Source organism: Passer domesticus, chromosome 5, assembly GCF_036417665.1.
Source record: "Passer domesticus isolate bPasDom1 chromosome 5, bPasDom1.hap1, whole genome shotgun sequence".
NCBI lineage: Eukaryota > Metazoa > Chordata > Aves > Passeriformes > Passeridae > Passer > Passer domesticus.
Genome location: NC_087478.1, coordinates 80,721,355 through 80,744,556, shown reverse-complemented (window position 1 = coordinate 80,744,556; position 23,202 = coordinate 80,721,355). Strand labels below are relative to the sequence as shown.

The window sequence follows — 23,202 nt, the reverse complement described above, 5'->3', positions numbered from 1 at the left end:
TCACATTCCTGTTTGCTTCTGTTTCTTACACTTCTCCAGAAGTCAGCCTTACAAGAGGTGAAATATTCATCTAACATTTGGATTTTCTCACAAGCCCTGTGAGTTAAACAAAGCCCAAACACAAAAAGCTCTTAAACTCCTGCTTGCCCTCTCCCACAGGCACAGAACTTCCCCAAAGGAAAGAAGTAAAGAGCTCCAGAGAACCCCACACTAAAAAAGCTGAAAGTGAATACCAGTTTCTCAGAATAAAGAGGAAAAATCCCTGAGAAGCAGCATGGCACCAGCACTTCTGTGAGTTCAGCCCACAAGAGGGAGCAAGGGATTTCCACATGGCTTCAGTTGGCAAAACCAATTTGCTTTTGAGGGAAAACCAACACCAAACCCAAATTGGCTAATGGCAGTTTTCCTTCTTACAGCTCTCCTTATTTATACCTGGATTTAAAATACTGAATTCCAGAGAGCAAGAAGACTGCTATACAAGGCATTTTTGAATTCTCTCCAAAAATAGGCAACAGTGCTTTCAGTCTGGAAAGTAACATCCACTCAAAGCACAGGAAGTCTCATTTTGAGGAATGTGAGGACAAAAAGTAGCATCTTCAAGCAAAAGGAGCAATGATCCACTTTCTGAAGATCAAAACTCCTTTTGGTACATTCTGAAAAAGCCCAATTTTAGTGCATTGGGAAGAACTTATTTCATGGCACTCCAAACCAAACTTTTTTCCACAGAGGAGTGCTTAGAACAGAACTTCTATTCCTCTCTAGACATTCATAAAGCTTCTGCAGGTGCTGTGCATTTGATGCAGGTTTTGGGACTTTTGCAAAAACCATAACACCAACTTTTCTCAGGGTTTCCTACAGGTTTCGTCTCCTGGCCCTTCACTGTTCTGCTGTGGATTTCTGGTTGGTTTCCTGGACCTGCTTGTCCCTCTGGAGATCAGCCCAGCAGAGCTGAGGGGGCCACGAACCCCAAGAAATGTCTGGAAGACTCCAGCTGCCAAAGGCCAACCCCAAAAGTCACTGAAGGTGCCAGAAATCTGTGCTGGGAAGTGCAGGAAACAGGGCTCGAGGCTGTCCACAGTAGGGTCCAAAAAAAACCAAAAAAACAAAACTGTTTTCTTAGTTCATAACTCTCTCAATCGGTATTTTCGGATGGACAGAGAGGTGACAAAAAAAGGAGACGAAAACTGGTAAAGAAGAGACATAAATTTAGGGCAATTTTTTGGCTGAGAGTCATGTTTCAATTAGGAAAGTGGAGAGTATTCACCAACATCACTTTGATGAAATATCATCAATGAGAACTTCAGCTCTACCACAGCACAGTGTCAGAAATGACATCCTTTTATAAAACATTTTTTACATTTCTAAAAAAAAGCCAAACTTTCCATCTAGGATTTTCTAAATAATTAATTGAGAAATAAGTGGTCTGTGCTGTAGTCTACCCTCTCCCAGGAATTCCAGCAGCGTATCAACAATGATTAAAAAATAATAAATCTGCATTTCCCAAAGAAAATCTTGACTCAGCAGCTACATGATATTCTTAGAATTCTGTGGAACCACAGAGTACTTCCCCTGATAATTTAAATAAAGGTTACATTTAAAGCAAGCTTTAACTAGAATAAAATTTCAATGTTGCCTCTTCATACTTAAAGGATTATTCTTAAAAAAAAACCAAATAAAAATCCAACTCACTGTTTTGCCTTGGAGGCTCTGAGGAGTAACAGGCTGTAAACTCAGACCTGCTGGCATCGACCTTCTGTCAGGCACAAAGACATGCTGCACAAAAAAAAAAAAAAATAGCACAGTGTGATCCACAGTTATTTCTAAAGGCTCAGAAACTTTAAATGCTAACACAAAAAGTCAAGCCAGCTTCCCCCTCATGAAAATTTGCTATGATTTGTGCCAGTCATGCTCCCTGCTGATCTCCTGCCTAGGTCACTCAAGTAGTCTGTCTCTAAATCCTAGAAATACCCCAAATTTCATATTTCATGTAGTTAACAGTTCTCCTTCAGTGCTGACCATGAGCAAGGTCTACCCACAAATCACATTTATTTTTGACAATACACCAAGAGACTGTCACTACAGTTCTATTTGCAAAGCACAAACAATATAACAATATAAGTAATATTCCCCAAAGTGGATGATTATCACTTAAATGTATATTATCACTTAAATGTATGTTAAATAAATGTAGACATTAGCTAAGAACATTGAAAAATATTAGATATTCACAAATATGACATGTTTTGAAGCAATTCTAAAGGAAACCTGGGAAACAACAAACAGTTTTAACACAAAAAGGTCCACAGCCATGGCAAGATACCTTAGAAAAGTACATCTACAATGACTTGTGGGGAAAAAAAAAAAATCGAGGACTTATTTCCTTTACCAGTGTTACAAATGGAACACATATGACACAGTTCATTTAAGAACAGCTGAACAACAGCAATTTGGGGAGGCAGGCTTTTTTTGTCTTGCTGTACTCTCAAAATATTAGGGGCAGATTGCTAGATAAAGTAAATTCTGTGGGTGTACTGCAGCATTCTTGGGGCTGTATATGTCATTTCTATTTTAAGAATAATAGGGAAGGTCTTGGAATAGTAAGGAAAGACACAACACAGGACAGAAAACTAGCTGATGTGAAAAGAAATAAGAAATAAAATTTTCAAGCTGCAGGGTGATTACTTTGGAGTAGGCAATGCCATTTCAACATATACAAGCAGTCAATTCAAAACCACGTGCTGTAAAAAATAGAAAGTTTTGGCATCTGCTCATGATGTTCCCATTCCTGAATTCTCAAACCACATCTTCATTGACTTCTCAAACTGAAATAGTCACACACAAGGGGATTCATGCAAATGGGCATGTGGATGTGAGCCCAGTTCTTTTATGTTTGCCAGGTCTTGCAATACCACCCTTGCCTCATCCTTTGAGGCGAGAAAGGATCAGCAGAACAAAACCAAAAGCCACAAAAAAATCCCAGCTCTTCTTTCTGGATCCTTTTCTCCTGGGAAGCAGTTCAGATGAGCATCCTCTGCCTGCCAGAGTGCCCTGGCTTAGGCAGACAATGCAGCTTCTCCTGAGCACGTGGCCACACAGCCCCAGCTTGAGGAGGATGCTTGATAAATGCACATGGCTTGGGCTCCTGGACTCTGCTGGAAGAGACCTCTAGTACCACTCACAGAAACATCCCTCTCTCCTCCTGGGGGACTTTAACTTTCTTTAGTAGCCTTTTCTCCAAAGTAAGTGTCCACTTTACTATAAAATTGCTGAATGGGTAAAAAGACTTTCTTCATCTTTCCAGTTCCAACACATGAGGCTGCTCCTGCAAGTTCAGCCCTCTTCTCTAACCATTTGATTTTAGCTAAGTGGACATTAGTCTCCTTTCTGTCTTGTACACAATAAAGAGTATTTGAGTTGTTTTATGTCCTTCTCCAGATATTATTTCTAACTCATCACTTGGGAACAAGTTTTAAAAATGTAACAGCTTAAAAGGTAATAAATGCTAACAGGAATTCTGCAAATGTGACAGTCCAGCCTGGCACGATAAGATTACAGTCTTGTAGCACATGGAGAAAAATATATTGAAGACAAAAACTGCTCTTCTTGTGGGTAAATGCTCCAGCCTATAACAACACTGCTTTAACTTCTCATGATAGAAGAATTAGAGTATTGGATAAATTCTAGAACCTTCTGTTTGGATGGCTATCTATGAAGAAGTGCAGCACTGTTTAGGACAAATATTGGCTATACAGTCCTGGAGAGGAAAATCCATCCCACCTCTCAACTTGGGACAGTGCTTAATGTGCAGAGATGGGACTGAGCTCTGCAGAGACACAGCGTGGCATTTTCAAATCACTGTCACAGAGGGGTTTCAGCAGGATTTTGAGAATTTAAAAATAAAAAGCCAACCATTGGAAGCCACTGAAACATCTAAGATCTCTATGTAGATGGAGTTTAGATGTTAAATTTACCCTACTGATTTCAAATAATCAGTCTTCTAATTACCCACCTCTTAAAGGCAGGGGTGTTTTTAAAGTTAACAGCAAAAGCTGGTTGTGTAACTAATTAAACACAAACCAAACAGCATGAAAACTCAAGGGAAACAGAAGGTTTGTATAAAAGATACAAAATAGTAAATGAAATACTAGCATAAAGTGTTCAACAATGAACAAAAACATCAGGAGGCAAAACATGGCTGACAGGACAAGTAATACACGCTCTGCAACACTGACCTAGTGATATTTCTCAGGTATTTGAGAAGCATTGATTACTAAATTTCCAGAGCAGTTGAGACATAAAGGACACCAAAGCAAAATTACTCCTTTGGTGATAGGGATCTAAAAACTTTAAAATCCAATACCTTATAATCAACTCTAAGTTGTTTAAATTGCTTTAAGTTGTAGTTATAGATTTTTTTTTCTCTGTATTAAAAAGACATCCAAGCATAAATTTTTTAGAAAAATGCTCAGGAGCATTTTACATCCAACCAAAGGAGTAATTTTTATTTATTTCCATTCTATTAGAACCCATGGTAACACAAGCATGCTGGATGTAGCAGAGTGGCACACATGGCACCCAAGGTCACAATTCTTCATGTCTCTCTCTCAGTGGTCAAGCACTAAGGTTGTGTGCATTTAGACTGATCTTCAGTGATCCCCCTAAGAGCTCAAAGGCATAAAAAGGAACAATACACTCCATTTGCTGCTGGAGCCCCAAGGCAGCCAAACTTGTTGCTGAAGGACAGAAAGCAGCATCTGTAAAGAAACCTGGGATTTTGAGTCCTCTTGGTGCTAGAAAGGAGTTAAGAGTTCCGTATGCGCGTAAGGTATTCTGAATAATTTGCCTATTGACTCCTTATTTTTTTTGAGGAAACATATTATCAGATTAACAGTAAAATAAGGACAAGTTTTCATTTCTAGTGTTTTTTAAAAATACATTTTTTGCTACCCTTAGATTTTCCAGCCCTTTTTAAAACCAAACTTTTCTCCATGGAAACAGTGATGAAGCAACATCCATCATAGTAAAACGTACTCCAGTACAACATGCTTTCCAGTGATCAGACACATTCTACTGAAGAGCCCTGTGGATGAGAGTTTTAACTACTAAATGAAGCTTTTTTTACCTTTGTGTGATGCGTCCTGTGCCTGCGGTCGATAGTCACATCTCCCCTCTGCACGGGCGACGACACCTCCGAGCGGTATGTCCGCTGCGGGGAGTACCCCTGGAAACCCGCGATGGAGCCGTGCGAGGGGGACGTGGGAATGGAGTGCATGGTCTGGTCGGAGATGTTGATCATGGTTTTGGGGCTGCTCAGGGTGCTGTGCCTGCTGAGGGTGGTCTGCTTGTTGTAGAACTGGCGCTGCTGCCACTCGTAGAGCTGCCACATCGTGTCGTCGCGCATGGAGCGCCGCTTGTCCTCGGCGCTCGCGGGTCCCATGGCTCTGTCGTAGGGAGCCACGCTGCAGAGGCTCTCTGGACGTGTCTTGCTGTTCCTTGGCAGTGTCCTGTACCCCTCTGGGTACCGGGGCAGCACCTGAGCTCGATGGCTTGGCATGTTCCTCGGCAGCGTCTGGTAGGAGATGATGCTGGAACACAGGTTTTCTTTTATTAGTGTTAATATTACGGCAATAGGGAGTTGTTTGCTGTGTGTTGGGTTTATCCAGCTCTCACCCTTTATAATACTTTGAATGCCATTTTAAAACACTCAAGAAAATCAAGGCAACAGTTCAAGAATCAATGATTCTGACTCAGTGCATTGCAGCAGCCAAAAGTGGATCCTTTCTCTCTGATTAGCTCTTGCTGATATAATCCATATTTCATCTTTTTACCAGTTTGCCAGTCTAGTACCCTACTGGACTGGCAAAATTGATTTCAAGTTTTGATCAAATCTTGGAACTTGTCTATATGCTGGATAGGTGAAAGTTTTTAAACCTTTAAAGTTCTACACTGTTTCCATATGCTTTCTATATTTTCCTTTGAAATGTTCTCTTTTTCAAAAGTGAAAAACAATCCTGCTGTTTCCCTAAGAAAATCTTGAGCAATTACTACAGACATAAAAAAAAAAAACCAGCAGCATAAAAATACCCTTTTAACAGCAGTCCATGGGAAAACTGCAGTAATTGTCTGAAGAAATTATATTTTGCAATTGTCAAGGACAAGCCATTCCATATCAGCCATTCAAGTGAAACAAAGAGCAATACATGTCTTTTTTTGATAATAATATTTTATTGCTTTTCAACACAGATATTAATTCAAAGGCTTATTTCCTTAATTTTTTGCCCCATTAGAAGTCTGGAGTTCTACAGTCATTTAGCAACTTTCAGCATTAGCTGAAATACAGAGTTTTCTATACCAAGGATTGATGCATGCCTAAGTATGACAAAGCACTTCTTGTTAATTTATTTCAGAGGACAAAATCTAGGTCATAAACATTGATTTATTCCTCCCTTATCTAAAACGCAAATGAGTGCCTCTTAAAGCCTTTTGCTACAGAGCATGCATATGATTGATGCTTGCTTATAGACAATAAAACCAGCCTCAAATTGGACCTGATTTAGCCATGAGAGGGCAGCAGCTTCCAGCTACACCCCACACTAATCCAAACTAAAATCCCTGCACCATGAAGCACCAGAACCTGGAGATGGTTTTGAATTACTCCAGTGCCACAAAAAAAAAAAGAAAAAAAAAGAAATTATGTAGATCAAATGGCAAGATAAACTAGCATTATGCATGTGAGATCCTTATGGAACAACTATCAGGGAAATTGATGATGGTGAAACCCACTTTTCTGAAAATACTTAAGCTGAATATTTACGATCACCTGCAACATTTTGAAGATGAAAACTGCTATAAAGAGCTTTATGTACAAAATCTGCTACAGTTTCTGAAGCTTTTCAAGAATTACTGAAGAATTATCCCCACTTTGTATTGGACAACTTCCCATTCTTGCAAAAAATTACAAAAAGGGAAAAGGGATTCTAAGTCCTAGTCTTCTGCTGCCAGATCTGCTTAAATACCTCCAAATTTCTTTAGTAACATACCATTAATGATAAGGCTTTTGTTCATCTCCATATTTAAACCAAACAAACAAAATGCTTTTGAACTCCATTTCTAACTTTCAAAATAGAATTGTAGCTATACCCCATAACAGCTACAGTATGGCCTGACTCTGGCAGTGGCTTTTTTGTTTTTTTGTTTTTTTGCATTTGTAATTTAATTTTACTAATAAAGAACTATTATTCCTATTCCCGTATCTTTGCCTGACAACCCCTTAATTTCAAAATTCGGAGGGAGGGGTTTACATTTTCCATTTCAAGGGAGGCTCCTGACCTCCTTAGCAGACACCTGTCTTTCAAACCAACACATTTGCAAAGGAACTTTGCTGCTAGGCCTTCAGGGGCTCAGTGCTGCAGTGTTGTGAATATCCTCAGACTGAAGCCTCAAAACAGCCCTTCATCTTAATGAACACAAAAACCAGCTGACCCCAAATACAGAACTTCCATGTAAGAATCAAGAAAGGGTGGCAGAGTGAAGATGGAAACCTGGTGTTTTACTGCAAGCATTAATTATTCTGGATTAATCTTATATAGGAAAGGCAGAGAGACAGGCTCACATCTTCGGTTAGCAGCAACAAAAACATCCCTTAGTACCAAACAACCCCTCTGTATTTTGTCACATTTGAAAAAGACCACTCAAGTGAACTAATTTTGTGAAAAAAAAATTTTTTTCCATAACTGACTTGTGCAAAATTAAATAAAAGGATACTGAAGTGGAATGTGTGTATTTTTTATATAAACTGCATTTGTTTTTGGTTTTTAAGAAGTTTGCCTTCCTTAAGGCAGCAGTTTATTCATGTGGCTTTTGCCAAACTTGATGTCTAGATCCATGGAAACAACAGATAACACCTTCAAGAATTAAAATCTACATTGCTGTAATTGTCATTACTTTTTTGGGCAATCAAACTACTGAGGAGTCAGCCTCTTCCTCTAAAAAAATTAGCAGTTGTATAGTGAACCTTTTTCATTCTATATTGAGGACAGCTAAGAGATCCTCTTTTCTTTTATACATAATTATTTAATTGAAAATCTTTGTTAACATTTTAGCATTAGTCCCAATTTTTTGTGCAGTCTGACACACCAGAAATACTCAGTTGGGGCCTCCATGATTTCTCTAATGCATACACAATAATACAGATGCACTGGAAAGCAGCTTGGTGGAGAGTCAGCAACTTTCCCCCATTAAGTAAAGACTACTTTTTCAAAAATTCTAGTTATGAGATTTACAGGTCTTAGACAGCCTTAGGATCCTCTCATTCCAACTTTAAACTTTAGCAAAAACCAGAGGTTTTTTTCTACTCTCATTCACCAGCTTTGATTCTACTTAAATTTCTGTCTCCAGCCAGAAACCAGCACCCTGAACAAAAATAAAACTTTAAATTTAAATGAAGCCCCATTTAAAAGACATCACTATACACATTAGAAATTTGGATCATCACTCAAGGCTGTTTCCATGCAAAGCAAAAAAGATAGCTCAAGGCCAATTCTCCTTCAGTTTGCTACTTTTATGTAGAACTGCATTTGAAAGCATTTATATTATCAGTGTCACCCTTATGTAGGTAAACAAGTGTTCCCTATACTCAGGACTAAAATATTGTTAATTAGTAACATATTGTTAATAGCACTTCCCTCTATTTGATTCCCACTATGAAATCAGTTTTAGGGTTTTTATACTTGTTCACAACTGAAAAATTGCACATCTATTCTACTTTCTTCTGTTTGGTTGCAAGATTTAAAGTCCAATTAAAAAAATTAACTTCATCAAAGAGCCTTCTGAGTTCTCATTATGCAAGCTGGAATAATAAGATTAATGTCAGGGTGTGCAAGTCCCTGTCTGTATTGCAAGTCTGAACTTGATCAAACTGCTTATGATGAGCATTTCATGAAACACCACATTAACAATTTCTAATTATATGTAATGAAAGGCTAAAAGCAGTGAGGAAGTGTCCAACCTTGGCAAGTGGAAGCCAAGTTCATGGAAATGTTTCAAGATTTTGCAAAAACTGAGAAGCCCCTAAGTATATTTGTTGAAACTTGTGGGGGAAACACAATTTCTGAACTTGGTTTCTCTTAAGCTCTGCTCTGCCATCCATCTATACACAAAATCCCTAATTTCCAGCCCTTCAAAGTATCTCCTCTGATAGCATCTCCATACTTCCTATCAAATATAGCATTAAAAACCTTTTGCATTTTCCTGCTAGAGCTGCTAGTCTGTAAGGCAGCCTGGAAGCAATATCCCTACACTTCTGTCAGACAGAGAAATTGCTACTGGCATGACGTTCAATATTGCCAGTCATTCACACATAATTTTAAAGCTTCATGAATAAGCACTAGAGCTCAATATTATAACTGGCTGATAGCTAATTTCATGAGAAGATAAGCTTTAAGCATCAGGTTAGATTCTGTGTCTTATTTTTAGATAAATCTTCTCTCTCTCTCTCTCTTCATTTAAAGCTGGTTTAAAGTTTAAAAGCTCCCAGGAATATTTTTTAAAAAATAATTTCAAATAAAATATTATTACAAGAATTTGTGAGCAAAAAATGCAGAAGAGAGGGCAATTTCAAGAACAGATTTTTATGACTGGTGACCTATTTTTCCTGCTAGGACAGGGAAATTTCTAACACCCAAAAAGTGTTTGTGGCCATTTTTATTTGAGTTAATAATATGCTTTAATTTATTATTAATAATAATAATTCAAATGCTAATAAAATAAATTTCCACACATCTGTTCTGAAGTCCTCAAATGCAGAAGAGAGGACAATTTCAAGAACAGATTTTAAGAGGAAAAAGAATTTTTGTGAGTGATGACAACCTCTCCCTGCTAGGACAGGCAAATGCCTAACACCCAAAAAGGGTTAATGGCCATTTTTATTGAGTTATTAATATACTTTAATTTATTAATAACCATTCAAATGCTAATAAAAGACCATCTGCTCTGAGAAATCCTCAAATGCAGAAGCGAGGGCAACTTCAAGAAGAGATTTTAAGCGGAAAAAGAATTTCTATGAGTGATGACACCCTCTCCCTGCTAGGACAGGGAAATGCCTAACACCCAAAAAGGATTTATGGCCATTGTTATTTATAATTAATATACTTTAGTTTATTAATAACCACTCAAATTCTAATAAAAGAAACTTCCATACATCTGTTTTGAAGTGTCCTCAAATGCAGAAGTGAGGGCAATTTCAAGAACAGATTTTAAGCGGAAAAAAGAATTTTTGTGAGTGATGGCACCTTCTCCCTGCTAGGACAGGGAAATGCCTAACAGTCAAAAAGGGTTTATGGCCATTTTTATTATTGATATACTTTAGTTTATTAATAACCACTCAAATTCTAATAAAAGAAACTTTCATACCTCTGTTCTGAGAAGTCACCCAGGCATTTCTTACAGAGAATGAAGACTATGATTATATAATATAGATCTAGGACTAAAGAAACTAACCAGGGTACAAATGTATTATTTATTAGACAGCCTAAAAATAAAATTACCCAGCACTCACCCTCTTGTTTCCTCCTCCTGTCCCTTCCCCCTCTGGATTTTGATCCACTGCTCCAGCTGCAGCATGGAGTTGGTTCTCTGCATGACGCGCTCGGCCTCCGCGTGCGCCGGCACGGCGTTGTGGTGGGCTCCATCCCCAGCATCCGCCAGCACCACTCCCATGGATTTACTCTCAGATCCATTCAAATGCACAGGCCTGAAGTGCCCACCTGGAATTGTGCTTATGGGCAAAGTCCTGTACTCGGATCCCAAAGGGTTCAGCTTCACGCTGTTAATTTTTGTTAATGGTCTGTCCTGCCCGACTTTCTGGAATCCGTATTTTTCAGCTTCCAAAGCTTTCTTCTCCTCGTTTTTGTTCACTTCTCTGTTTCTCTGGTTGTTTTGTGCCTCTGGCTTAATTAGCACCCGATGGTTTGAAATGTTATTTGCTTCTCGAGGTGATGTATTTTCAACAGTGAACTTCTCTATTCTGGAAGGGAACATATGACAAGTTTTAATACCAAAAAACCATTCCTTACAAATAGTAATAAAAAACTGGAAGTCATTTCAGTGAACCCCTCACTGTATATTTTGCAACAGTATCTTGACTTTGAGAGAAAAAATCAGGACATTTTCACAATAATCAAGGACAGGTTGGGGCATTTTGTCGCTGTTGTTTTGGTTTTCTTTTTCTTTTGTTTTTAATTTTGTTTGGGGATTGGTGGTAGTCCTTGAAGGGTTTGGTTTTTGGCTGGTTGATTTGGGGTTTTTCTGGTTGGCAAGTGTGAGTATTGTTTCCTTCTACAGTTTTCTCTTTCTGTGCTGTTTTAAAAACAATTAAAGCATGAGGTTTGGTGGGTTTTTTTTGTTTTTTTTTTTTTTTAAAATTTGTTTTTTTGTTTTAATTCAACAGTCCATTAACCCCCTAGAAAACATGTGCCCAACAGGAAATAAAGCCAGAGCCTGAAAAAAGTGGATGTTCAGCTCCTGGAGGGCTGAAAATTCAAAGGGTGAAAATATTCAGTGGCTCTCCAAGAGCTACAGCTTCCAAATGTCAACAGCCCGAAATTCAGATGGTTTTCAAAGTCAGCTTGTGATTCACAATACTGCTGAATTTAGCATATAATGAGCTCCTTTCAAGAAAGCAAATGACTTTTCATGGCCATTGGTATCAATTAGGTTTCTCTGGTATGTTATCACTTTGGCTGGCATACATTTTGCAGAAAATGACTGTGGCTTTTTCTAATTTTAAGGGGGAAAATAGCTGCTGACTTAAGGAACTGTACCACAAAAATAATGGTATTTTTGGAATTGCTACTGCTTTACAGTATTTACCCAATACTCAATGTGTGCAGTTCTATTAGTGATCTTCTTTTCAAAATTTCAAAATGTCAAGAGGCTCTATCTTTTGCCATTGTGGGAGGACCTGAATTTCAATTCCAGCTCAAAAAGTGACTTTTGGGTTTAGTTCACTAGAAAAATAACCCCACCACTTCAAAATGTTTTGCTCTACATTTTTTTGGTATGGGAGGAAATAAGAGGAAGAGATACAATTTCTCAAGATTACATCTCTGTATAAAACCAAACTAAGAACAACACTTTATTTTAAGAGGATGTTGAATTAACTTTTCATTTTGTTTTGCATATTTTTTTAAAAAAATGCATTATTCATCTTTATAACTGTGTCCAGTTTGAGTAGCTGTAAGGAGTCCATCACACACACAATTTACCAGGAGCACAAGAAGACTGACTACACACACAGCTGTAAGCATTATTGCTTACCCCATCATGAAAAAAAGCCATTTAGTTTTTCCCCCACAAGATCTTAAATCACTCCCAAGATCAAACACTTGTGCCTAAGTTCCTTCTCAAGGTTACGGAAAAAAAAAGGATCACCTCCTCATTCCCACCTCAAAACTGCACTACCCAGTGTTCTACCAGAAACCAAAGGATTTTCCCAACAGGAATGTGAATGAAAAACTCCATTTCCCACATTTATCAAGTAAAAAAAGGGTGTTAAGATTTCAGTTTTCAGCCAGCACTCTGGAGTTTACGAATGAATATAAAGACTATTTTGGAAATAATCCTGAACGTGGGCATTAATATTTGCAGCGTGTCTCAAAAGCACCACCCACTCCATTATGTAATATAAAACTTATTGTAAATCTTTCTCAGGTGGCTTTAGAGCAGAGCAAAAGGTGGGAAATCCATGGTGGAGAGGGAAAGTGGCATCTCCAGGACACTCATCATATGAGTGGCAAAGTCAAGCCTTGGCACTGTGCTCAATTCACACTCTCATACTTTCCACTGTGTTTTAATTAAAAACCAGCAACTCCCAAAATCACAGAATTGTTTTTCCATGCAGCCTCATGCTGTATCCCTCATTACTATGGTTATACAGAGCCAAACATTTACATTTTACACTCTTTGGATGGTGTAGAGGCTGAAGGACTGACATTTAAACAGCCTGCTGGGCTCTCTCAACTTGGTGAAACCAAATCAGCCAACTCTGAGTGAGCAAGGGATCTCTTTCCATGAAGGATCCATATGGGAAAAAATTTATCAGAAACAAATGTAAGGAACATAAATCCATATGTATATTTGGCTCCATATTTATAGCTAGCTCTCAAAGACATATTCAACAAAGCTTGCAGGGTGTTTGAGGATGGGATAGGGATAGAGGAAGAGAATGACCATTGAATATGGGTCTTTCAGCATGTTCTGAATGCAATTTATATATTTCTGCAACCAAAAAGGAGTCATATGTACAATATGCAGTACAGAAGAAGCACTATTTTATGCTGGTTTATATAAAGAAATAACTCTGAAAGGGTTGGAGAGGGGGGAGCATGTGATTAATGATCAGATGGACATGAGGACTGTGATTTAACAAAGCAAGGCAGAGGCATTTGCAAAGGAAAAGCCATCTTTTCCAAGCACACTGACGTCAGCCAGCCCCCACTGTGGATGTCTCTATGCTAACAAGTGCTTTTTTGGCAGCCTGGCTTATGCTGTTCAGGGAAAGTAACTACACCAGGAGGGAAAAAAGCAATCTTTTCTTAGGACATGCTGCATCACTGAGAAGAAACAAAGGCTGCAGCACACAAGCTGACAGTGAAAGGACAGAAAAATGGCACTCCAACCTGGGAGAGCAGAGAATCAGCATTTAGGCTAAGCTGGTAAATCACTGTGTTGGTGGACACTACCATCTGCAAACAACAGGCAAGCACCCAGGAGGGTGTTTGAGATCATATTTGGAGTCATAAGCTTCAATAGCTCCTCACTGACTAAAGTACTTGGTTTAATTATTTTAATAGGTCTCTCAATGAATGTACTATCTAGGTAAAATCAAAACTGTTTAGAAAGGAGTAATTACAATTAAGTCAATAGGAACAAATACTGTTTGTCCTTCCCTGCAGCTAAACATCAAAAGGGAATATTTCTGCCGCTAACAGAGACCAGTTCTAAGAGAAATGGGTACATTTTTACTTTCTCACTTCAGTATCTCATTTGTGGTTTATGTGGCTAACTATGTGTGGAAAATAAGAGAGTAGTTTATGAAAAACTTGGCAACACCCCTTCCCTCCCACCAACTTAATGTTTTAAATATTCCTTTTATCTTTATCCTCTGGAGATGTGGAACTCACATCTCCAGAAAAACAGACACAAAAAATGAGCTAAAATTATTTAAAAGATTTGGTTTAACAGACTGTTGGATTTGATTTCCAGAGTACCCTAAGCAGTACTCTGGAAATACCTTGATTAAGTATCTTGATTTCTAGGTTTAAAGAATTATACTGTGAAAACCTCTTGATTTATCATTGGGCATTTTATATTAGCAGGCAATTAAAAGTGGCCCAACATCAGTTTACATGAATATTTAAGGAAGTAAGTTCTTAATTACTCATACTTTGTATTGCAAGTATCTAGTCTGTTAGAAAACTGTATTCAGTGCAATGTCAGAATCTCTAAAAAAACCAGAACTCAGTAACAAAAGCACTGCCAAATTTGACTGAACCAAAACCATTTATGCTTAAGCTCCATCTATGCCAAACTTCAGGTTACTTAGAGATGAGGTAATAAGACACTTAATACTTAACAGATTTTTACAGGGAAGGAACAGTATTTCTTCTGCATAAGATCATATCCTGCTATGTTTCATTTTAAGAACTTAAAAAACAGCCAAAAGATGTATTCTTTAGAAAACAGATGTCTTAAGGGTTTTCCTTCTTATTATAGCTAACAGATTTTAACTTCTTTCAGACTTGGTCTTGAAATCTATTTTCTCTGAAGTAATTATTTCAAGGCAACCAACAAAGTTTTCAGAGGTCACATCTACTTCTGTTTCATTCTGAGGTTCCTTGCCTGAATCAAAACAACAAGATGGTGTTATAGAAGTTGCTTTTCTGACAACTGTTTGGCTGCTGGCAAGCCTGTTCTGCCTGTGATATCCAGGCAGACATTCACAGTATTGCAAATATCAAATGAAGGTCATTTCATCAGTTCAGGAAAAGATTGAGAATGACCCTCTTCAGTTTTGTTCTTCTATAAAGTGTTTATAGAATTGATATGTGATTTTTGGTTGAAGTGAAGTGGGTTTGATTTGATTTGATAATTTCTCCATATGTAAATTATCATTATATCTGCAATACACACCCAATTTTTCAGATAAAGTTTATTACCACTAAACTTCTCTGGTACCTGTGTCCATTAGATTTTTCTATTACTTTTTTAAACTCAGAGCTCCTCAGCACTACTGACTTTATTTAGCTCCAGGGTAGCAGGAGCTAACGGAGCGGAGAACAGATCAAGTGACAGCAGCCATCAGCAATAACTTCAGTGCTGTCAATAACGAGGAGCTTTTAAACTTTCAATTGATGAGGTTTCCGTTACAGATGCCACGGAGCTGACCCTAGGGACCACATTCTGAGAGCAAATGACTCTCACTGGAGAGACAGCAGCAGACAGGGCTCAGTCTCTGAGAGCACAAAGCTTCTGGTGATAATTTGCTTTTCACTGTCAACACACAGGCACAGGAAGGTGAGCCTCCAGATCAGGTAAGCATAAATTTGGTGACAGCTTAATGATGAACAGGAATGGCTCCCCACAGGTAGCCCACAGGTACAAGTGGTTAATTTAGCCAGAAACTCCAGCTGTGAATTTGAGGATTGTGACAGCTTGAAGCTGAAGGCTGCCACCAGTTGAGCTGCTGTTGCCATTCAGTCAGGAGGGCAGGGAAGTCAAACATGCCTGCACGTGGAATTTGTCACTGCACTTCTTCTGATGCCACTGGCTAAAGGGATAGTTCATTTTTTTTCTTCTAGCTCCTGACGATCAATATTCAGAACAGAACTTGGATTATTTTTGCTACTTCAAAATTTTATCCAACACTGTCCAGTTACTAAGGAGTCTTCAATACAAGGAGAAATCACTTCAGCCAATTTACATTCTAAGGACCAGTCTTTCACTAAACAAATCAAACTAAACAAGAGAAAGCAATGCACTGTCCCACTGTTTTGTCAGTCCACACTACCTTTTCACAGGCTCTGTCTGCACAAGTGCTGCATCTATCATGGCTTTCATCCACAACTCCATTTCCTTCCCTGTATCTGTGCAGAAATAATAGGTCCTCATGTTTGGATGAGCTGCCTGATTGGAAATGACATGGTCATTGCAATAAAAATGTAAGATTCTGTAAAAGAGGAGAGGCAAATATTGTTACTGCATATTCACTCTAATGCTTTACCTAGGATTTCTTCAAATAGTATGCTCAGAAAAAAAACCAAAAGGAACACTACAGTGTTTCTTGGTCACTGCATTCATATCTTCAAAATAACTGCCTGTAATTTTCAATCATAGCTGCTTCTTCATTAATACATTAAACAAAAAGCCCTTAAATTTCTTCCATCTACTAAAAATTATATTAAGCATTCATTAATGTAGATTAATATCATTCTTATAAATAAGATTTTAGCACAGATTTTGGCAGTCGGAATGATACAGTAAGTTTTCATTTGTACTTACCATAGTAAATAAATGATGTCTTGGTTAGGAGGCCAAACAAAGTGCCAAAAGGAGCTCATAAAACAACAATAAAAAAAAGTCAGGACAAAATGCTTAGTAAAGTAATTTATATAATGATTTAATATTGTCATGAAACAGTCCTAAAGTGATTCATGTAATATTGTGATTTAAGTGACAATAAATTCTAATTTTTATTTATGTGTAAAGATGCTTTGTATTAAATAACACATAGACTTTCGTTAGTGGGATAAATTCAGCTGCAGATGCTAGTTTATAATTCTAAATTATAATTCACCACACAAGATTTAAGACTCATGAACTATAAAAATAAAAATACTGCTAGTAAGTGATATCCATCCATTTCCCCATTCCAGTAATTCTGTCTATATTTACATCAGGCTAAGCACTTGAAACTTTTGCTACTCTATTCTGTAAAAATCAGCCTCAGAGCTGTTTGTCAACCCGTTTTTTTTGCCTAACAGCTCTGTAAAATGAGCTTTTGTGGCCAGGCTCTTGAGCTTTCAGACAGCAATCAGGTGGAAAGCTGCTTCCCTCACCTTGAAGGCGTATTTGCGGTTGATGTGGTCCTCAGCAGACAGCACAGATATCTGGAAGCTCGGCAGGAGTATGCTCCCCAGGATTCCCTCCTCCTTCTCATCTGGGAACGCACACTGGGGTTAGAAAAGGGCCCTGGACACACAACATTTCCACTCTGACACTTCATGAAACCCTTTCAGCCACACGGGAGCACGACCAGCAAGTTTAGCTCAGAGGAGAAGGCATTAAGAACCAGAAATCCAGACTAACTTTGGGAGTCAAGCCCCTAATTCAGTGACAAGGAACCAGAACAGCACACATCTACTGCCTGCTCAGTAAAAACACCTCTGACAACACAAGTGGTTAAAAACAGTGCTTATGACTGCTGGCATTTTAGAGAAAATGTGCACATTCTTCTTCTGATCTCAGGCACATTATGCTACATAATCCCCATTATAATATTTAATTATGAACTATCATTATAATTGCCACAAAAGAGTTTTTACACTCAATTACACTCAATTTGGAAGAATGCACACGTTTCAGTAAAAAAAGCTCTCCCCCAAAATAAATACCCTTTTCCCAGAGCCTTCTTTTACATAAAATTTTAGATCAACAGATCATAATAAAAAAATTGACATTTTAATTGAAAGCCACAACCAGCTTTTAAATCCAGTTATACTTTAATAAAGGAATAATTGGATGCAATTCATAAAGTCTGTCTTAATTGTATTTCATGAACAGAATTTCTATTCACAATCACTATCTTAGAGACTGTCCCTCATAAAGCTTCTCTTAGTTGAAGATAGTGCCCACAATAAAACTATGAAATTAAGATGAAAACAGGCATTGCAAAATTTCAATGAAAAATTAACAGTTACAATTAAAATACACATAAACAGCATGCCAGGATTATTGCTTATGTGTGGACTTAAAAATCTTTTCCAGGTTCTCATTTACTCCTAGATTTTGAAAAGCCAAACCTTCATTTAAGTTATTTCTACAGGGAAAGCTGTGCCCAGCCATTTTAGTATCACATGACAGATTAGGTGTAAAAACTATGATTTTTGGGATAGTTGTTTAATTGCAGAACTGAGCATATAAAGCAGAAAAAAAATGGAGTGGATTTACTTTCAGGAACTTAACAGTACCTTTGAATATGACTGAAACCATCCCACCTTTCCTTCAAATATTAACTCCTTGCCAGCCACACACAAAAATGTGCCCTGTCCCCAAACACATACAGGGCAAATATTGGGGTTTATTTTATTTGGATTTTTGTTTGAGGGAAAAGTTACCTTTTCTTAGATTATATTTTGACTCATGACTGAGTAAATCCGCCACTAGTGCCACATAACAGCATTCAGAATTTTTGTTCCACTGAACAGCTGCATGTCTGGAGGACTTTGGTCTTTGTTAAAGACACACTGCCACATTCCAGTTCCAGATTTTAAAAATCTGTTCCCAATCACGTTTGCTTTTATCTACACATCCCACTGCCCCATTTTATCTTTATTGTGTGCTGTGTATGAGCAGTACACAAGAAAAGGAACAGATATTCTGTCCAGTCCTAAGAACTTCTATTTGTGCCAACAACCTTCCAATATGAAAGTGGATAGTCCTTCACTTCTCAGGGGAACAAAAAGAGAATATTCTCTAAGCTGTGAGAAAATAAATACAATGACATGATTTTTCTTTTCATCTATAAATTGGATTTCAGCTGCTAACATTGTAACACAATTCTGGAAGTTTAGGAAGACTTACTAATAAAACCAAAGAAACCAAATAACCACCACTGCACAACCACAAACAGGTCTGTGGTTTGATCTGGGAGCAAGTGCATTTTCCTATTATTTCACTACCTGAGACAGAATTAACAGAAACATAAAAGGATTTAGAGCAAAAGATTTTTATATTTTATCAGCCACTTCTAATACATTTTGGACTATCACTGCACACAATTCAGTTTAAACAGTTTTAACTACGTTCTAGTGAGTGATAGCTAAAAGCTACATTTATCACAAGAACAATTTAGATTATTCTGCTTGTACTTCAGAATATTGGGCCATGTAGAAAATAAAAAGATTACAGAGCTGTTTATTTTATTTGTTGTCGGCTTTGCTTACTGTTTTTTTGTTTTATTTTGACAAACTTCCTATGCAGTAGTTAAATTCAGCTTAATCTGCTCTTAAGGCAGCTATAATGTAGCACTTTTTTTACAACTTTTTGAAGGAGCCTGAAGAGATGTTTAAAAGAAACTTGTAAAAAGCATAAAGTATGTAATGACCACTTAGGTAACCACAGTGTATCTGTATCAGTCAGTTGATGCCTCCACAACTGGAATTTCAGCCTGATTTTTGACCCAGCAGGGGTTTATCCAACTGTGTGTACCACTTGGTGTAGAAAAACAAAGCCTAATGATCACATTTGAATAATTCAGAATGTGTTAACTGAACTAGTTGCAAACAGAGCTTTTGTTTCAGACCTGATTTGTCTTTGACTGGATCTGTGCTGCACTTTCAGAGAACACCATTTTAAATTCATCACTCTCTGCTCGCAGCATCAGCACCAGTCCCACAAATTCCAGAGTTTCATCCCAAACTGAAACCCTTCGTCACCCTTCACCCACAGTTAAGGCTGCAGGTGGCCCTGTTTGCATTCCTCTTTTTTGCCATACCCTAAAATCCTCCTCACTCTCAGCCTCCTTGAAACTGTGCTGTACACTTTATTTCTGGATTGTCCATGTTTCCTTGTGCCCAAGTCCCACTTGGTTTTGGAGGAGCACACCAGTTCATAATCTACAGTGCTGAAGGGATCACTAACTCCAGACCAGAATGAGAAGCAGATAATTTTTTCCATGTAAAAGCAGTCTGATCTAACTATGTTAGCTTACAGATTCTTTTGTTCCAAATACAGCAGAGACTTCTACTCACATGGAATTGGACAATGTTCAATTTTATAAGTATTCAGGAACACTGATTAGAGTTCCCAAAGGCATGTATATCCTCTTTATCATTCTAAAGGCAGAGTTTCAGCTCCCCTGCACTACATCCCTTCCCTATCCCCATTTCAGCTACTTAACTCACATAAAAATCAGATTTAACCTGACATATTTAGTTTCTAGCAACAGCAGCTGTAAGAAAACCTACAACCCAGAATTTAGTAACAGAGGTGGCTGTGAATGGGCTTGCCCTTTGAGCACAGCCTGGCAGGCAGGAAGCAATTATGTGAAACTGGTAATTAAGAAAGAAAGAAAAAAAAAAAGATATAAGAGTAGCAGGCCTGGATATTGACAGCTATAGAATTATTTTTATTCACTAAGTTAAGCAACAGCTCATTTCTTAGATTTGACAGGTGTGTCAAAATTTATCTGCTCCCAGCAAAATCAGCAAAGGAGCTGAACTTACCTCTGTAGTAGAAGAGACACAGATCTGAGAGCACAAACCAGCGCTTCTTCCACAGCTTCATTCCAGTGCTGTCCTGCAGGAATCACAGGGATCAAGTCAGAAAACACATACTGGGGACAGCTCTGGCTCCCAGCACAAACCAGGCACTGCACAGCTGCTGGAACCCTGGGAATTGCTGAGAATTTCAGACTGTCTGGGCTGACAGGCACTGACCCCCAGGAGAACACTGCATTGACCTGAGGCTGTGGAGAAGCTTCCAAAATGGAATGACAGAACTGGGATTGTGGGTGTGGAGTTTGGATAGAAGTGTGTAACATCACATGGCAGAAAACTTAGAGCTTAAGGGTTTAGAATATAGTGATATATACACAGCAAGATGGAGGTTTTAGGGTGGAGGCTGGTCCTTCTTCTTCACCTTCTTCTCCATGGGTTTGGGCGGTTTTGTGTAATTGGATAAAAAAGCCCCCATTGCAGGCATGGATGGTTGGTTATTGGGTTAAAAGTAAAAATAATTTAGGTGTCATTTTTAATTGGACAGCCTATCCTTAAAAGGCCTTGTAGAGAGAGAGAGATGGAGCTCCATTTTTAGTTTGTTAGAGTGAAGTGCTGCAGAGCTCAGGGTTTGTGAGACTGTGACATAGATAAGAACTAATAAACATCTGAGTCCCAACATGAAACTCTGTCTTGTGATTTAATCCCAACCCTGGCAAAAAGAAACTTGACACACAATGTGCTGTGTGTGCTGCCAGCTCAATTTCTTGGCTGTTTTGAGTATTTGACTTCTCATCCTGAGCTGTCACTGCAAGCAAAGGCTGTGACCCAGGAATCCTGAGGTGAACAGGGAGTCATGGAATTGTTGGGCTTGGAAAAGGCCGTGTAGCTCCTCGAGCCCAGCTGGTACCCAGCACCACCAAGTCCACCACTAAACCATGTCCCCAAGTGCCACATTAACACATCTAATTACACCTTCAAGGCTGGGGACCCAACCACTTCCCTGGGCAGCCAGTTCCAATGCATGACAACCCTTCTGGTGAAGAATTTTTCCCCGATATCCAACCTACAACCTGAGGCTGTTTCCTTTTGTCTTGTTACCTGGGAGAAGAGACCAGCCTCCACCTCACTACAATCTCCTCTTAGGAAGCTGTAGAGAGTAGGGAGGGTCTCTCTGAGCCTCCTTTTCTCCAGGCATGGTAGAGATTACAATCTATAGTTTAACTAATTAAAATAAAAAAAGCTTTTTTTTCTCTTAATTATCTTAAAGAGCAAGCTAACAGTTCAGGTACATCCTCCTTTGTTTTCTGAAGAAACTCTCTTTTGAACTTGTCTTCTACTACCACTCATTTGCAGATCAAATTTCTTTCCCAAATAAAGTTTATTCCTACAGCATTTTAATTTTCTTTTATGCTTATAACAAATTTACACCACACAACTCAGAATGAAAGCCTGCCACCACTGCTGCAGTGTAAATAAGCCAGAGCACTGCAGCACACACATCCTGGCAGAATCAGATTTAATAAATATGTTAATCTGTTCCAAGAAGAAAAGTATGTGTGAATTTAGCAATATTCTTGTAGTAAATAGGTTTTATGACAATGAAGAAGAGGGATTCTCTAATGAAAAACTGTGGGGTGGGTTTGTTTTTGGGGTAGTTCCCCAGCCCAAGAAAAGTCAGGATGATTTTTAGCCTTGTATTTTGAGCTCTGCTCTTTTTGGGGGTGGGGGAAATTAGCTGAAAGAAGAAGAAAGAATAAACCAAGAGTTAGCTAGGAAACATTATTCAGAAAAAGTATGTTCACTGTAAACATCTCTCAAAAAAGGAGTTGGCTCTGGATTTAAAAATTAGCAGAAAAATGACAGAAAAAGATCACTACATTGCGACAGCACACCCTGAATTAAACAAAAACTGCCACTCTGTGATTACATAAATGTTATTTTACTGTCAGAAAGAAACCTGAACAGGCTTTCACTGTGCATTTCTGAAGATCATATCTGTTGATAAAATTGACTAAATTGGCTCTCAATGACTACTCCAACATGGAAGCACAAAGCAGCACCTTTTCTGACAAACTCCAATCAAACATCACAGCATTTAAATTGCTTCCCACATAAACCATCTCCAACCCTGAGGTGGATTTATTAAAGACTGGTTGAGGTGCCAGCCCCAGGGAGTGGGTGGCCAGTGCCTCGTGGTGTGCCCCAGGGGTTCACACCGTGGCCAAGACAATTTAACAACTTCATTAATGAGCTCCACGCAGAGCTCACCCTGAGCTGTCTGCACACAGGGAGAGTTACGAGGAGTGCCTCACACTCCAGATGGTTGTGGTGTCATCCAGAGGGACTGGACAGGCTGGGAAATTGGGCAGAGAAGGATCTCTTGGAGTTGAACAGAGGGAAATGCTCGGTCCTCCCTCTGGAGAGGAATAACCCAACATGAGCCAGGAATGCACCTTGCAGCAAAGGAGGGCAGCAGCATCCCAGACTGCATGAGCAGTGCTCCCACAACATCCTTCCTCTCTGCTCAGCACCACAGAGGTCTGGCTGCAGTGCTGCTCCTGCTCTGGGCTCACTGGTGCAGGAGAACATGAACATACTGGAGGGAACCCAGCAAAGGGCCATGGAGATGACTGAGAGACTGGAGCATCTTCATATGGAAACAGGGTGAGAGAGCTGGCACTGCTCAGCTGGGGAGAGAGCAGCTCAG

The 23,202-nt window shown here is 38.8% G+C and overlaps 1 protein-coding gene across 25 annotated transcripts in view; it reads right to left on the bottom strand.

Annotated features, from left to right (window-relative positions):
• Positions 1–23,202, bottom strand: part of PLEKHA5 (pleckstrin homology domain containing A5) — a 157,354-nt gene that overhangs the window by 34,882 nt on the left and 99,270 nt on the right. For all 25 annotated transcript variants that reach the window (XR_010362877.1, XR_010362878.1, XR_010362876.1 and 22 more), the window contains 6 exons: positions 20,502–20,574; positions 17,115–17,215; positions 16,067–16,182; positions 10,556–11,023; positions 5,123–5,585; positions 1,690–1,773 (listed from right to left, as the gene is read on the bottom strand). Coding sequence is in view for 22 of the 25 variants with exons in the window: in XM_064421415.1 (XP_064277485.1) it covers positions 1,690–1,773; positions 5,123–5,585; positions 10,556–11,023; positions 16,067–16,182; positions 17,115–17,215; positions 20,502–20,574 (1,305 nt within the window). In the remaining 3 variants the exon portion in view is untranslated. The remainder of the gene's footprint in view (positions 1–1,689; positions 1,774–5,122; positions 5,586–10,555; positions 11,024–16,066; positions 16,183–17,114; positions 17,216–20,501; positions 20,575–23,202) is intronic.